This window comes from Microchirus variegatus (assembly GCF_963457635.1).
Source record: "Microchirus variegatus genome assembly, chromosome: 2".
NCBI lineage: Eukaryota > Metazoa > Chordata > Actinopteri > Pleuronectiformes > Soleidae > Microchirus > Microchirus variegatus.
Genome location: NC_139803.1, coordinates 21499012 through 21517303, shown reverse-complemented (window position 1 = coordinate 21517303; position 18292 = coordinate 21499012). Strand labels below are relative to the sequence as shown.

Sequence of the window (18292 nt, the reverse complement as noted above, 5' to 3'; positions counted from 1 at the left end):
GCAACAACATCAAACTGCACCATCTGTAAACAATGTAAACCAAAAAGATCAGCTTGAGACAGTTTGCACACATTAGGGCTGCAAGTTGTGATTATTTTCATTATTGTTCAATCTGTTGGTTATTTTCTCTTAATCAATGGTTCTGTGATCGATAAATTGTCATATAATGTTGTAATACTAACAATAATAACAATAATCTATGTTTCCCAAACCTCAAAATGACCTTTGAATATCTTGTTCACTGATGGTGAAACAATTGGTGTAACTAAATTTCAATAGAAACTGTTTGCGTTGTTTGGGGAAAAAAATGTCCTTTTACACCAGTAAATATGCACAATAATAAAACAAAAAAACACAAGAAATGATCTTAGAGTGTTGGTTGCAGCTGATAAAGTTTTTTGTCTTCTAAGCGCATCTGTGAATTATGGGATTTGTCTGCACAACAAATTGCTTGTGTGAAACTACCCATAAAATGGCCAACAAGGCCTGTTGCCTCTGGCATTAACGTCATTCAAACTCCATTTTGGAGATAATAGATATTATTTCTTTTAAAAACATGGACTCATGAGATCTCAGGGATGCGTCATTGAAAATATTACATCAGTGACTGCAATTAATCAGTTAATTTGTGTTTTAGAAACGATCCCATGTGAAATTAAACCTTGATAAGACCCATTCAGTCATTCATTTTCACTCCTCTGCAGCACAAGTGATGCATCCACTGCTTTTCTAGACGTTGATAGATGGTGAATAAAAGAATGTTGGCCGACCTTCCTATGACCTCTGCTTCTTTGTGTTTACCGCATGTCCCCCTGATCCAACTCAGGTGATGCTAATAGGAAGCATACTGTATTATGTCTGTGTGTCTGCGATCTTGTTCACATGCAGGTGAGCAAAAGGTTTTTTTCTATTGTAGACAACGTGTGCTAACATGAGAACCATAACTTTGTATTAGATGCTCAAAACCTCTATTTAATGGATGTCTTTCTTCCTCATGATAATGCTCCGGTGAAACAAAACACTTTTTTTCCCTTCTTGAAATAATTAAGATGCTACACTGATCTCTTTTCTTTTTTTTACGTAGCCAGTGACGTCATTGTCATCTTCGCCAGATTTTCCACAACTTCCCATCCAAACATTAATATCATCAAAGTCTCCTCATAAGTCGTTAAAGATGTTTTTTGAAATCAGTTATGAAGAATAGTGACTGTCTTTATTCTGCACAAGCAGAAAATAAATCATAAATCCCTGAAGACTCTGCAGTCCACCCACCACATAATCACATTCATACAAGGTCATTTTTGAGGGAACAGTATGTTGTATGACAGTAATATAGCTACATAGACAGGGCAGAGTGTAGTTAACAATAATTTGAAATATTTTAGAACATTTAAAGCAGCAGTCATCCCACCAAACTGCTGAACAACCAGCTTTTTTGAGCAGTAGAATCCACTTTCACAAAATACTAAAAGGTTTTTGCAGATGCTTCTTTGTGTTTTCAGTCATACTCTGCCCTTTTTGCAGTTGTCACTTCACTATCTCAATGTTGTTGTTACCTTTGTCTGTATTGATATAAAGCAAATTATTTCCTGTGTGCAGTGCAGGAATATCACAGGATATCACCAAACAGTGTCATGTGCAGCTGACTTCATCAGCATTATGTAATCTCATTTAACAAAGCCATCCATAAAAACTCGCTGGAAAAGACATGGCTATAATTTTTCAACTCTATCTTCTCTGTTCCTACCAGCATGTCCACCTGGCACCTATAAACCAGAGGGAACTCCAGGAGGTCTGAGCACTTGCCTACCATGTCCTGACCTGCAGCACACCTCACAGCCTGGCAGCACATCCCTCAGCGATTGTTTCTGCAAGCCAGGCTATCAGCCAATAGGCATGACCTGCCAGGGTAAGTAAGAGGAACTCCTCTGTTAATTAATCTATCCAAGATTCCTGATTTAGCTTGACCTGTCTTGTCTTGCATTTTGCGTTTGCAGAGATATTTTGTCTTTGTCAAGTGATAGACATTGAGCTCATATCTAGCTTGTGCATTTATGTTTTTGCTTTTCTCAGCATTCATTAAACAGCATCACATGGTAAGTTGCAGGAGGAGAATTGGTTGTTTTTCCTTTTTTGGCTGCAGCAAGAATGTGAACTGATCGACATAGGAACACATGGAAAAAGAAATGCCTTCATACGAGCCTTTACTTTTTCTTTTTCTTTTTTAAAGTTTACCTCAAATATGGCACCGTTTTAACAAAATGTTTTCGAACACACTAAACCCCCAAAACGACTCTAGCCGTAGAGATGCACCAAAAACAAAGAACGCACTCTGTACTTACATCCTTTTAGAAAGCAGATAAAGTGTAAATTTGAGAATTTATTTGATTGTTACAATGAAGAAACTACTGAACATGCTGTACAGAATAAATATGGAATTTCTGTCCACTATGGTCACCAAGTAAGGGCAGTGATAAACCACAAAGGCAGCACTGAAGTGTGAGATTGGAGCATCCTGTATCATGAATCTGATTCCAGACATTTCCATTACCCTCCAATTTCTCAGATAATGAGCCAGTGATTTACATACAGCAGTTCATCTGAGCACAGTTATGTTCATTTATCATCACTTTCATACACTTGGGAGGTGATGTTTGACAACCTTTCTCCTTTTTTTTTACTTTCATGTTTTGTTGGAAGGTTTGCATTCTGCTCCCCAGCCAACTACCTGCACCATTAAGATAGTTCTCTTTTATCTCCTCTCCTCCCCAGTGGTGCACTGTCCACCGCTGTCTCCTCCAGAGAACGGCCTTTTCATCCAGAATGTTTGTAACAACCACTTTGATGCTGCGTGCGGTGTGCGATGTCAGCCAGGGTTCGACCTCCAAGGCACCAACATCAGACTGTGTCAGGCTGACGGCTCCTGGTCTGGGACTCCTGCCAGCTGTAGAGGTGAGGAGGATGAAGGGATTTCTCCTTGAGAACTTGAAACTTCCTGTCAGTGAAAATCCATTTGGCAGTTTTCTCTTCAGTGCAGTCCAGCAGCAGAAATTGGTTGAGGGGGGTATGTGATATGACCGTATCATAAGTATCTGTGTTAAACCACTAAGCGGTTAATGACACATTTGTGATGATGCATCTATCACTAGCAGTTAACTAGCTTTTTAAAACATGATACTCCAGCTATGTAACAAATATTCTGCTCTCATAAAGGAAGAAATAAAGAACCTACAACATGACTCAGTCAAAATGCTGCTGCGTATTTACATTTTTACACTCTCTGCTGGCATCAACAAGTCATTTCCTCCCAGAGATTTTCTCTTTTTCTGACCTTTGTCCCAACCATTTCTGTCCAGAGAATTGTTGCTCACTGGTCACTCTAGAGATGGCTGTGTGTGAAAACCCCAGATCAGTGGTCTCTGACATACTTGGACCAACAACCGTTTAATTTTGAAAGTCACTTAAATTACCTTTCTTCTTCAATTCTCAATTAGAACTTTGGCAGCTTGTCTTGACCATGTCTAAATGACAAAATGCACTCTGTTTACTCTAATAACAAAAAAACAAGTCATAAAGACTCTACAATGTAGAGATTTGGAAAGCAAATATAGGTTATTATATCCAGTTTTCACATGACATCATTCCAGACTGTGTAATGCTTTACTTGCCGTATATAAACATTGCTCCTGGGTGTACAGTAATTCACCACAAACACACAAGCGTTTTCAATGAATGTCAGCAGGTTCCTCCAAATCACAAATCTGATGAAAACCTTTCACTTCTCTGATCTCTGCAAGTCTTCATGTACAACACAATAGCTTCCTAGTGATAAGGAGAGGAATCCATCTGTTGCTCTGACTTCTGTCCAACAAGTGTGAGCAAAACAGAGCCATGTGTGTGTGTGTGTCTAAGGCAATGATAAGAGTTCTTAAGTTTTGATATCATATGTGCTTTGACTGAATGAGTGCAACTGTTTTGTACCAGACCACAATGTGGAGCGGAGGAATGGTAGGGATTGTGAAGAAAGGACTTTACAGGAGGAATATGAGTGTGAGGGAGATCTGGAACAGACAGGAAAGAAAGAAAGGAAGGAAAAGGGGAGTCAGACAAGTGAAGAGATTAATGATTAAATGGGGTTTTAACACAGAAAAAACAGCAACAGAGTCAGTGACTCATAGAAATACCAAGACACTGAATATCCAAGGGTGTGTGTTGGAGATTTATAGAATGTGGCTGTGGGTATATATATTTTTGTGTGTGCGTAAATCTGCTTGTATGTGTTAACATTAAGTCTAGTCTTTACCACATACTGTAGGACCTCCCAACTAGTTAACCCCTGAGGCAGGGGGTCTCCTCTGAACCGCCTGTCTGTCGGCTGTCTGTCTGTCTGTCCCTCTGTCTGTCTAATAAATAACACCCTACACACACTTTCCCCCAGACGTCAGCATAATTAAGAGCTTTACTTTTTCATTGGGACTTTCATGTTTTAGGTTAAATGATAGGTTATAGCAAAGTATGCTATAGCAACTTGCGTTCCTGCAGCTGCTTTATGTGATTTATTGGAAGTGTTGGTGTTTAGTTATTGGTTATTTCTGAAATCTGCATGAAAATATTTTGTAAACTTTAAATAACATCAATTTCGGTTTGTTCTCGTCATCTTAGAGAAACACATCAATTTGACAGTATTCAACTTAACATGCACTATAAATAGATATAGATAGATAAATACAAATTTGTAAGCTAGGTTAACTTAAGGTCGACTGTATCAATAAAACTGTAGTAAAATTATCTGTGAACACTGCAACTTAGTCAGTTTTTCCCTGGATTGCATCATGCCTCCACTTGGTAAAGAATTCCCTGAACAAGTAAGAAACCAGATTGTGAAACTTGTGGAAGAGATGAGCCAAAGTGGTTCTAAAGGTATAGGAAGAGCTGACTCCAAAAAAAATGAAGCACAATTAACAAAGTATGCAGCGTGGTATTGATGTTGGGTCAGATTATTTGTGGAAACTGGTGTTTGAGGGGCTGATCAGACATTGTACTTGCATGAATCAACTTTAACTGAACCACAACTGCACGACCTGTAGCAACTTTGCCAAACATAAAAGACAACCTCATTAATTTTGACAGCACAGTTATTAAAATCAGTGTGTTTTGATCAGACAGGGTTCAGTATCTTTGACATGGATCTGATCAGTACCACCACAGTGCTGACAGTGAAACATGGAGCTGGTGATATTGAGCCACATGTGTGCAAAACGTGTGTGTGTGTGTGAGGGGGGGCTTTCACAGACATCACTATAAATGTAAGTTTGTGTTCTCAAATGCTGAATGAAAAGATGACTCACAGTCTGGAGAAGCCAGCAGAGGAAATTCCGCATTAAGACAATGATCCTATACACAAAGAAGAAAAAAGTGAAAAAATGACCTGGACAAATATATTCCAATAAAACGTGTTAGGAAAATTTTAAGCAGCAGTTAGAGAGACAAGAACCCCTCCAGCAAAGAGCAGCTGAAAACAATCCTGTGTGAAGTCTGACTGTACATTTTTTCCTACCATTGTGGATGTTTGGAAACTCACTAATGAAGGGTGAACTGACTTTTACTGCAGCTGCCTATTCAATGCAAACCATTCGTATTATCATTATTATTATTATTATTATAATTTGGCTTTGCAAATGTATTGTCTTAATGCTTCATAGACTTTGACTGAAAATAGATGGAATAGGATGGATAGGTGGAATTAAATGTGTAATCAACATTTTTGTGATATTACATACATATAACCTTTATTTATACTAAAAAAAAATCATTTCGAATGGACACATCTGAATGACCAGAATGTAAAAAAATATAAACATGGTCAAGACAAACAAAAGATTTAAATGACTTTGAAAGTGGCGTCGTTGTTGGTCGGTTGAGTATTTAGAAAACTGCTGATATACTGAGATTGTCGCATACAACCAACTCTTAGGGGTTTTCAGAGAATGGCGTGAAAAAGAAAATATCCAATATCCAAATAAAGAATGACAACATTTTACTCGAATAACCTCTCCTTAAAACAAGAATTTGCAGATGACTGCAAGATCTCTGAACTCATAGCACATCAAATATTGAGGCCACAGCAGCAGGAGGAAGTGCCAATCCTAACACTTAATTAGGTGTCCTGTGTAAACTAATCAGTATATATCGTTAAAATGGCTGTGGCAGGGTTTTCAGTGCCTCAGTTTTGCTTCATGTTAACCTCTTGTTTATGTATATATATCTGCTCACAGTACGCTCTTGCCCGCCGCTCTCCCGGCCACAGCATGGTTTCCTGAGGTGCAGTGATGGCGGTGCCTCTTTCAGGGCAGAGTGTCAGACAGGCTGTGAGCGAGGCTACAGGATCGAGGGAGACTCCAGACTCACCTGCCAGGCCAACTCGCAGTGGAGTGGACCCCAACCTCGGTGTGTGGGTAAGCCTTCATCACCCCCCAAGTCATTATCTCACACTGGAAAACACAAAGAAATAGATGGAGGAAATTAAATTTGGGGTTTGAATGAACTCAGGGTAATGTTTTGACATTTTGTGTTTTGTTTATCTGAACACACTGGCATCTTGAAAAAGCAGAATATAATCCTTAAACAATGATGAGATTCATGGAAAAAATCAAAACATTTTATTCATAATTACATTTTCCTATTTGTTTATATTGTAAAGATAATAAACAGTATCTCCTATTTTTGTGGCATGAATCCTAATACAAATATGCGATCAGACATTGGGTCACAGTTTCCCTCAGTTTAATCTCTATTAATTCATGTTTCTCCACCACACATTTTTTCCATTGTGTTTTTCAGCCATCATGTCTTTATTCGGAGTCTTTCAGTTTGGATCATCTGTAAGATTAAATTAGATTTCTTCATTTGATTATTCAATTAGTCTTCTCGTTATAAATCACGCAGGCCTGTGTTAAATGCAAAGTATGTAATTTGATTACCCCCTTGGTAAATTAAACACAAAGACAAAAGACAGATTTTAGGAGCCTTTGTGTTTGGTGCCATTTGCTCAGAATCTTGCTTAAAATCAGGAAAAGATCATCTAAATAAAGATGTTTCACTTTAGAATTTATCTGACACTTTGGCGAGCACAGGATGTGTCAGAGGGGCTTCAAGCCAATCTGCTACTAAAGTTTCATCAGCTTGTTTCTCTAATAATTTTAAGTTCAGACATGTTTACTAAAATCCTTGATTTTGTTGTAAGATATATTTGAACGAAAGTATATTTTGACCGCCTCTGGCAGACTTCAACAAAGGCTAACAGGCTACAATGCCATTCACAGGTGACCAAATGAAATGGACCATTACTTTCATTGAAAATGGATTTCTTTAGTTTTAAATGACTGGAAAGATTTGGGATCATTGACTGTTTTTAGACATTTTGACATAAGCTTATATTATTATCCGTTTAGGTTACTGAAATTGGCCTGGCTCAGATAAGAGATTTCTTTGTAAAAACATGTGGCTTTGCACACGTATGTAAACACACATGAGAACACTGACTAACACATGCGCAAGCGGTTTAAACACATGGTGCGGATTTGAGCATAGCTGCGCTGCATCATCCAGCGATGAGCGATACATCTGCTTTCTCATAGCGAAACTCCAGTCACCACATATACGTACACATGCACCCAGAATTACCCACACTCTCAAGAACTGATAGTTAAGCTAAAATAGTTGCACACACTCATGCCCACCACAGAGGAGCACCCATGTCATGCACAGGGGGGAGTCAGTGTCAGAGTGTTTGACCACAAACCTCTGGCCTGCACTGACTCACTTCCATACAGGCAGCTCTATTTAAAATGCCCAACTCATTCGCTTCTGAAAAACCCTTGGTTATCAATAACTGGCATCTCTGGCATCTGTAACTCTGGCTGAGTTGCAGATTGTTTGTTTGACCATCTTGGAGTTTGACTGTCATTACCTCTTTAACACAGCTAAGAGCCATGGCTCTGTGGGCTGCTGTTGCAGCTGAGCGGTTTGTTTTAGTGTTTGTTTGCACAGTGGTGAAACAGGATCTCCTCAGCTGCCCCGAGAGCATGTAGAGATATTTTTTCATCTGATTGAAATCTCCCTCTTGGTTAGCTCTCCCGTCATAGCTCTGGCAGCTAAAGCCAGTGAAACAGGAGTTAGAGAGGGAGAGACAGAGAATGATCTATCCATCATCAAGTCAAAACCACACGTAAAACCCCAAAAGGGCCTTAAGTGTATGAGTCCTGTGGTCAGCACTTTAGAAGTTGATTTCCGACCAAATGTTTGTTTTCTTGTGCTGTTTTTTGATACACACACACAAACACACACTAAAATTAGATTTATTGTTGGCATTTATGCTGTAGACCATTAAAAGTAACATTTTATATCATAAAAAGACTTGTTTTCTGCTTTTTCCAATCATATCTTCAAATACCTAGTAGCTTTTTTCCTGATCTCATTAATCTACAATACATTCTGACCGAGTCCATTCTGGTTCTGATTTTTCAACTGCTTTTGATGATAAAAAAAAAAAAAAAAAAAAAACTTATTAAATGTGGGGATCGTTCAAGATGCAGATATTTTTCAAGAAACAAAACAAACAGAATCCGATAATCAGATTAATCTCTTCGTCTCCCCCTCTTTCTCCCCAGAGGTGCGTTGTCCCCCGATCGTGGCTCTTAAGAACATCGTGCTGTCGCCCCCTGCCTGTGGGAGGAGACCGGCGTTGGCGGGTTCCGCTTGCCTGCTCACCTGTCGTCAAGGTTACAGTCTCCAAGGAAACAGGAAGGCAGTGTGCATGGGCACGGGAAACTGGACAGCTAATGTCCATAAAGCTGTCTGTTTAGGTACGTATGTGTGTGTTTTGATTTATTTTGGTGTCATAAGTGGGATCTGTATCTTTCCAGCCATTTCAGGACCACATGATTTATAATGGTCTCATTAAAGATTTTACACTTAAAATTACTAGCAAAATATTTTTGTAACTTTCCAACATTTAGTAAGGTTTTTTTTTAAATGTTTTTTTCACTGTAGGATTAGTTCTTCTTTCCGTATTGCCTTATCAGCTAGATTTCCTCCATTAAATTGTGGCTTTTTTGAGGATTCAATTAATATTCCATTGACCACGTCTATGACATTTGCATTGCTTGAATGTTTTTGCCACACACACAAAAAAATGTTTAAAGGAAAGATATGAGTGGAGAAAGAGAGGATGATTTAAAAATAAAGCAGCAGGAAACTTGGACAACAATTTTCCTTTCCACCCTTCATTCCCCCTCTTTGCATTCTTCTCTGCTTTGTGAATTGTGAGAATGGTGCTAACCCCGTCTCGAAGCAGACCACTGGTGACTAACTCAAACCATCCCATTTCCAATTTCTCATGTTGCTGCCCTTCACCCAGGACTGGGCTCTGTCTGGAGGTCATTGTAATGGACTGCAGACCTCCATGCAGATGCTTCGCAGGTGGAACAGGTGGTGCAGAACAGCTGTGGCTGTGTTCACAATTCCCTCATTTCCTCTTGGAGAGAGTTTACTAATGAAGGAACTGTTGTCATTAAGCAGAGGAAGAGGAGCAATAAAGATGAAAAAGAACATGGACAAATGTCCATGTGTCCTTTTAACGTAATTCAAACTCATTTCAACAATACTATTCATCCTCCAGCAGCAATGTAAGGGCAAGCACGTCCACTCACAAACGGCAAGCAAGCAACCAAACAATGCGTAAACAACGCATCTAGATGCCTAGAAAAATTTAAACTGTACTATACTATAAACTATAATGTTATTTAAAACTGATTGATTGGTACTAAGGATTACTATAGGCTTCAATGAGTGAAATACATTCACATCAAAATCTGATTGCAATGTGATTGCTATTAAATTAGATCACATAATCATAATATACTACAATATTGCTTCTGTACTGTTATGTTTGAACTTTTACTATTCAGCAGATTGAAGGGAGCAATGTTTATTAGCAGATATCTAATATACTACCCATATGTTTGTTTTATTGTGTAATGGTTTTAAAACAATAATTGTTTGTTTTTCTTTGCCTTAGAATAAGCGTTTTGTATCGTACATGCCTTTTAGAGGAGGCCATCTGGTGTCACCATGTTTCTAAAGCAGCCAAGATGAACAAACTCTCGCCAGAACATTCTGAAGCAGACGTTTACTAAGCAAATATCTTTTTCTGGTATGTAAAGGCCACCGTAGTTCCCTGATACACTTGGGAAAGGGAGGAGTGAGCGGGGTAGTCCTCTCTTTGTTAGAGTCTCACCGTGATGTTGTAAATTCTTACACGCTGGACCTTTTAAGGGGGAGATGTACAAACTCTGTGGTGAGATGATGAGATCACAATCGTGAAGTTGTTATAAAGTTAACAGAGCAGTCTTTGTCAACTTCTGGCTTCCTTCACCTTTCACTTCATGTTGATGACACTCAAATGAAAATATCCCTCCCTTGCTATGAAGATAGCTGTTGCTGATTGAAGCTGCGAGTGTTAGTGTTTAGTGGAGATGAATGCCTAAGTAGATGGGTCATCAGGTCCAGATGGGAACTAGCTAACTCTTACACAACACAACAGGCATGACCACTCTCGATCAATGGAAGATTTAGCAGCTCTTGGAGGCTTCACTCGTTTGCTGCAGGCTTGAACTGAGTTGAACTGTACTGCGCTGGCTTCGCTTCATCACAACATGCTGCAGACATGCAGAATGAGACAAAGGAAGAAAAGGTTCCATCCAAGGGTCATGGTGGTTAGTGAGTCCCCACCAGCCAAACGGGTTCTTCTCACCGTTACTACATTGTGCTTTAATGTGAGAGTAATATGTCCCATAATCAGATTTTTCCTACTGGTATACAGAGTCATTCTTAAAGCAAATAATACAATCAAATATAATAAAGGGTTTAATGTTGTTCTGCAGCCAAAGTTTTACTGATTATCTGAGAATGTGCAGACATAACAGAGTCACCCAAACTTAAATGCTACTGCTTATCTAAAGGTTTTTTTTTGTTTGTTCCTGCTGTAAATACATAAGATCAGTATTTGGCGAGAGGTTTGTGTACATTTTAATGATTTCAATCCCATTGTGGTGCTTTGTTTTCCATTGGGTTTGTGGTTGTGTGAGGTATTACGCTATAAACCTTGACTTCACACACACACAGATAGACCCCAAATTAAGTACACAATATTTTACAGCAATTTTACAGTTGTTGATCCTCTCCATCAGTAAATTCAAATGTGTGACTTTGGTGTTTGAGATCCTCTGTTTGGATTCACCTTAGTGACACAAACTTGCAAAACAAAGCAGCTGTAGACCAGCAGCTCCTGCGTCTCAATGAGCTCAAAACACATGTTTTCTCTTTGGTGCGGGGGAGTGAGCAGTGGATTTTATTAGTTGAACCTTTTACTAAGTGGCTAAAACCGTTTCTCCTTTGGTCCCTGCTGGCAGCCATGTTGCGATTTACAAGGAATGTCTGGGTCAAAGACTGTTTCTCAGAAATGGTGAGCTTGACTTTGAACCTGAACTAAACCTGAACTACTCCTTAAAATTTGGTCAACACGAAAAATATGAATATTTGTAACCTCATAAAGGATGATTAACATTTACATACCAACATCTAAGGACCATTTATGGCTCGTTTCCAAATAATAAAACACAGGGACAGATATGTTGATTGTTCACATGATGCTCTCACACAGCTCATATTCAAGTGCCCTTGACATAACTGTTTGCAATGACTGAGTCAAGTGAAGCTCAAGATTTTGATCAAGGGAACTCTCCCCCTCTCAGTCCAATCATTAAATAATGATTAAAGTTCATCATTTTATCCAAGAGGAATCTTTTCCATGAGACCATCTGGTATGACAATTAACCGAAAGCATGGTACTTGCGTCATTTCACCTCTATCTGTGTTAACCTATGCTCCACTCTTGGTTCCTGATGAATAAAGATAACAGTGTGTGGTCTCTTCCTGTTGGAACAGGTCAGTTGTGATTAAAGATGTCATGGGTCAGATGACATCACACACCTACTCCCTCAGTGATCAGGCTGAGGAGGTTTATGATAGAGGTGGTAAACATCTGCAATGGTCAAGTATAATTAAATTAAATTAAATGTAATAAAATTCTGTTTTCCATCTCCTCAGATGCTGAACCACCATGGATACAGTGTCCCGCAGACATTGTTGCAGAGACAGATGAGAGGCGCGGAACCGCCATCCTCAACTGGATCGTACCAAACGCCACAGATAACTCTAAAGAGGAGGTCCGTCATTAAACAGTTGTCAAAGTGTTGGATTAAATCTTTAATCTATTAAATGATAATAATACAGAATGCAGATAAAGTTTAAATATTAAATATGTTAGTAGTAGATTGACTACAAATAGTAGTTTCATATATTTTTTTAGTGAATTACCTCTTTATTCTGATCAGGGGTTAAGTAAAACTAAAGTAATGAATTTTCTCCATGTTGTGACAGATCCGCTGCATCTCTCTCACATCCATTTTTGAGACTCTTCCTCTCTACGTATATAAAGTATCATCTCTTGCTCCTCCAGGTGGTGGTGCAGGTGAAGCCAGTCTACACTCCTCCCCAGCTTTTACCCATCGGAAAGGAGATCATCACCTACATTACGACCGATCGCTCCGGAAACCAGGCCAACTGCTCTTTTACAGCCACAGTCATTGGTGAGTTGATCCCTTTGGAGACGACATCAAAGCAAACAAAGCGTGCCGTATCTGGTTGCCATGGTCTTGTTAATGAGGGAGAACGAGAGGAAGGGTTGGTTTCACACCGTCAGCCAGTCATGCACAGTTCCACTTGGAATTGTATATTCTTTTAGGATCTCTCTCTCTCTCTCGCAATTACAGGCTTTAGGCCTAGTAGAATATAGTACATGTGTATCACATGTAAAAGACACTGAATGTGTAAAGTGTCAATATTTTACTTTGGTAAACATACTAGCTTGGGGAAACTTAATTGATGCAAACGGCAGTGATGGAGTCAGTCTACCCCAGCAGGTGCCAAACAGTGTTACTGTGGAGAGCGAAAACAGGGGTGTCCCATGTCAACCGCTCAATAATCACAGCAGTCATGGGGAAAAACCTCAAGCATGGTAGCTGTGAACATTTCCATATGTTATTATGTCGGTGGAACGTTGTGGCTTTTTATAAGAGACATGTGTTTAACTAGTGCCCTCTGACACTGTGCTGCTGCACTGAAAAAGCCAGATCACGGCGTAGCTCACTGCTACCAACTGTGTTTCTTTCATGTTGTTTTAATGTAGTTCCATTCTTCAGAACAACATTGTGTTTGTGCTTTATAATGATGACCTTTGACACCTGATGACACATGATTGATTGCAGGTCCGATTGGTTTTGTAGGTGCTGGATGGTCAATGACTAATGTTCACAATTGTGCGCTTCTCATCTGGCCACGTGTTGTTCATGACCTTCTATCCCTTTCTAGATGCGGAGCCTCCAGTGATTGACAGGTGCAGGTCGCCGCCCACAGTCCAAGCCACAGATGTGGAGACAGTGGTCATCTGGGAGGTGCCACAGTTTTCCGACAACTCAGGTATGTCTAGTCGCCGTTCTCAGACAGCAGCTCCGTAGATGGTTTACTCTTTTGCTCCTCTGTTCCACTCCACCCCCTCTTCCACTGATGATTTTCCATCGGGTGAATGGGAAAAATGGGGATCAGGACGAGACTATGTGCTTTTGTATGTCTGCGTCTGTTTGAATAATGTTAAGAGAGACATTGTGGATGGATTGTAATTTTGTGCACGGATGCCACATAGTCTTCATCTGTGTCTTCAAGAGATAGAGTGAGAACAGGACTTGTGAACAGATGAAGTCATTATGAGCCTGTTAATGTCATTAATGATGGGTAGTGGAGCGCGAGCAGGTGTTTTTGTCATGAAAAATCCTCTTTTGTGGGAATTTGTACTCATTCCATCCATTTTTCACATATTCACTTATATGACTATCCAAACACACCAACAGTACTCACATGAGAGAAGATATTTTTTTAAATGCTTGTCAAATTAGACTTTTTTCCAATCAGAGTGGCTGCCATCCACAATAAATCCAGCTAGTAATCAGTAAGTTGATATTACACAAGAAAAACATTTCTTTCTACAAAGTTGCTGTCAGTTAAATACCTACGTTTAAATGTGTTAAATGGGTCATCAAAATGTGTTATATTTATTTAACTTGTATTTAACCAGGACTTCCCTTGAGATCACATATTTAGGTAGGTAGACAAAGTTAATTTAGTGTGGATCTGAAGGTTATTCCATGACCAGAGATAAGCACAGGAGAAGTTTGCTCCTCTGCTTATCCGAGGACCTCTCTGAACTTGGTAGAACAGCCAACAAGCGGAGATGGAGTTATAACTTTGACAACTCTCCCTGATCTAAAGTGTTTGCACATTGTCATGTGTCTCTCAGTCTCAGGACTCAGACAGTAAATCAAGGAGACATCTTCTCAGGAGCCAGTGATGGAGGAAGGAGAAAGGAGAAAGATAACAGAAGCAACTGACAGGAAGTTAGCTAAAAGACAACATTACTGACGGCAGCATTTAATAATAGTTTTCCTTATGTCAAGGTCAGACTATAGTATATGTTTTAAGCACAATTATAGACACATAGCAGAAGTAGTGTTTCTGAACCCGCTCACCCAAACATCATCTTGGAAGTTTCCCAACCTCCTGACTGAAGTGTGGCCTGTTCTCTCAGGTCAGTTACATTAACCAACGAGAGAATAGAGGGTAAACAAACAAAACAGCCTTATGCTATTGCTGCTGTGACGTCAATATTGTCGAAAGTTAAGAAAATAAGAAAAAGAAGAGAAAAAAGAAATACAATTTTCTGTGGTAATGGGGGTGGGACTAGATAAGCTTTGCTTCTCCTGCTTTCCCTTTCGTTCGTGTGTATGAATTTAAATGCTGATGTGTGCAGATGTTGATTACCTGTCATGCCGGAAATAAACGATTCATTCATTCATTCATTCATTCAACAGTCTAACAAAATCCCAAAATCTACGGCTAAGTCATCGTAACAGACAAAAAAGATTTTGATATCTGACCTTGTGATTATTAGTATTTTATGTTTGCAGTAAAAACACTCCTTAGTAGTATGATTTGGTCATGGAAATTAAACATTATATAGTGAAGATTTTGTAGAATAGGATTGCCTTTAAAATTGTGCCATTGATACAGGATTTGACAGCTGAAACACTAAAATAATTCATGTCAATCATCATGTCAATCATGTCAAAACTTCAGTTTAATCTGCTGAACTTTGTACAAGGTGAAAATATAATGTTCTTTCTACAACTTTCTTGTTGTAAAGTTGTGACGACCTGTTGTCAGGACTTCATACGGTGACTCGTTTAAGACCAGGCCACCCCCGACTGCACTTTCGTTGATGTGAAGCAATTCAGCCAAATCCTGGTAGAAAGGAGTCCATCAAGGCCATGAAGGCCAAATAGACTAAATATCGTAGAGCTGGCCCGTCTTTCTTCTGGCACTCTAGCTGTACCCAAACAGCAGTGGTGGTGACAGACAACAAACCAGACTTCTCCAGAGTTCTCGGCCGCAGCCAGGAGCATGTAATTCACTGGCTCTGGCTCCACATACACACATAAACAACACTTAAACAGTGCTCTCATACAGTGTGTGTTTTTGTGTGCTTACACACTGAGGTGGACAGGGGCCCGCACACAAACACAGGCCCTGAAACTCACAAGAGACCTTAAAGGATCATTCTCCACCTGTCTGCAGAGGTTCACCCCTATCAAGTACACACTCACACACATTTACCTCACACACACATGCACACACACACTGTAATAACAGGCTGCTGCAGCTGCTTTGGGCCGCACGACGTCAACGCAGCGATGCTTCGACGTCAGTGTTTTGTTTTTCCAAGCCCACACCCTGATGCCAGAGCTATATATAGTCACGACTTGGTGGACACACATAAACACACATACAAACACACACACAGGCTATATATAAGGGGAGACACCAGACTCCAGTAGACCAGACGTGTGTCAGCCCTGTTGGAATGATCTTAATGGAAGAGGTAGATTTCAGTAAAACGAAAGGTCAATCACTTACTTCTCCCTCCGCTCTCCTTTTTTTCATCCCATCTGTCTCTCACACTGAGCGCAGATGTTTTCACAGCATTTTCTGCACAACCTGTGTGTGAGGTTACAGTCAAGGCCACACAGTATCACCCACAGGTTTGCAAATCTCTTCTTACGGACACTGCATTGATTTCCATTCATTTGCACCGCTTAAACAAAGTGTTATCCCTCACTTTAACCATAACCAGTTAACGCCTTACCCTAACTTTAACAGAGCCACAATACAAATCTTAGCTTGAAACTGAGCCAGCTCCTCAGAGATGATGTTCTGCTGCATTAGGACCAGGTTTTGGTCTCTAAGAGGACTACTGGTCAGTTTTTAAGCCAGAAAAGGGTCCTAGAGAGGTAACACACACACATTCACTTCTCTCAACACTGCAGCCTGTCCCATATCACTATCCATCACGTTCCACGCGTTCAGTGTTGTTTCAAGCCAACCAGACTGTAGCAATTTTCCTCTCCAGTCCCAGAGGTGGATCGTTCTCGTGCCATGCGATGCCCAGACTCACTCTTCACATGTCATCGTATCAGACTTAAACATAGCTTCTGTGGTGTAATGACTCATTTAGTCCTGGAAACGAGAGTAAGGCCAAGATCGCCCACTGCAGGTCACACTGAGAAACACGTCCGACTCCTTTTTAATTTGTTGAAACAGTCATCCTCAGTGTACATTTTGTGTGAGGGAAAAAAGTATCATATTTAAAGGTACAAAGAATAGATTTTTTGTTTTGTTTTGAAATACCTGCATCTCGTGTTGTGGTCAAGCCCACACTAACCGAGACTTTTAGAGATTAAGAACGACCTAGACCAGAACACCTTATATTATATGTATTAGTATCAGAATTATTTTTGCTATAAGTGAATACTGACTGAAGCACTATTTTATAGATCTGGGCTTTTAATCACGAAAAATTAAGAATTATAAATCACTACTAGTATCTTTTTCACAATGTTGTCTTATAAAACATGTTTACTTAAAGATTTGACCATGGTACATCTAGTTTAGACTTGATGTCTCTGGGCTTCATGAGAAATACTTAAGTCTTTAGTCCGTAAATAATAAAAATTATCAATACACATGACTCATTCTCCCTCTCTCTCTCTCTCTCTCTCTCCCTCTCTCTCTCTCTCTCTCTCTCTCTCTCTCTCTCTCTCTCTCTCTCTCTCTCTCTCTCTCTCTCTCTCTCTCTCTCTCTCTCTCTCTCTCTCTCTCTCCCTCTCTCAGGTGGCCGCCTCACAGTAACCAGTAGCCACAGTCCAGGCGCTCTGTTCCCAGTAGGCGAGACTGTGGTCCAGTACACTGCTACTGATGCTGCTGGTAACAGCCGAACCTGCAACATCACCATCACTGTACAAGGTACAGAGCTGACACGTGTCTCACACCTTTTCAATACATTATTAAATATTACTTCTGCATAGTGTTCAAAGTTTTACGGGATAGACAGTTTTAACCTAACATCCATGGATTGACCGAATAAAGTTACAGTTGCTGTGATTAATTATTTATTTAAAAAAATGGTTAACTGGTCCAAGCTATTGCATAATTTAACTTTACTGTGGAGTCATCTTGCATTGCGTAGAGGTTGTAAAAACAAATTCTATGCTTCATAATGAACACACCACTGGGACTGTGATCATTTTGTCTGTCCAGGAACAACCTGTGACCAACCATACGTCCCTGTCAATGGAGAGTTCATTTGCTCTGAAGAAGAGGAGGGAGTTAACTGTACTCTACACTGTAAGGAAGGCTATAGCTTCACTCAGGATGCAGTGCACAGCTACTTCTGTGCATATAATGGTGTTTGGCAGCCACCATACTCTCCAGAGAGACCTGACTGTTCAGGTAAGTGCAGCGCAGGTATTCTGTTCCTGTAAATACTGAAATTCAACACCGTGCTGTATAAAACCTTATTTGTCTTTCTCAGTGAATCGTGTCGCAAACAATGGATTCAAGCCCTTTGAGATGCTATTTAAAGCAGCACGCTGTGACGACGTGGATCTACTCAAGTCATTTGCTGGAGAGTTCAACACCAAACTCCAAGGAATGGTGAGAATATTAACATATGGAAGGGTGGGGGAGGATGGTCCTCTCCTTAAACCAAGGCCCTCGCCTGAAG

The 18292-nt window shown here is 39.9% G+C and overlaps 1 protein-coding gene across 1 annotated transcript in view; it reads left to right on the top strand.

Annotated features, from left to right (window-relative positions):
• Positions 1-18292, top strand: part of svep1 (sushi, von Willebrand factor type A, EGF and pentraxin domain containing 1) — a gene marked incomplete at its 5' end in the record, with an annotated part of 97112 nt that overhangs the window by 50607 nt on the left and 28213 nt on the right. The window contains 10 exons of the mRNA XM_083905618.1: positions 1751-1909; positions 2773-2952; positions 6276-6455; positions 8670-8864; positions 12169-12287; positions 12581-12710; positions 13492-13599; positions 17401-17532; positions 17827-18018; positions 18101-18222. Coding sequence (XP_083761744.1) covers positions 1751-1909; positions 2773-2952; positions 6276-6455; positions 8670-8864; positions 12169-12287; positions 12581-12710; positions 13492-13599; positions 17401-17532; positions 17827-18018; positions 18101-18222 — 1517 coding nt within the window. The remainder of the gene's footprint in view (positions 1-1750; positions 1910-2772; positions 2953-6275; positions 6456-8669; positions 8865-12168; positions 12288-12580; positions 12711-13491; positions 13600-17400; positions 17533-17826; positions 18019-18100; positions 18223-18292) is intronic.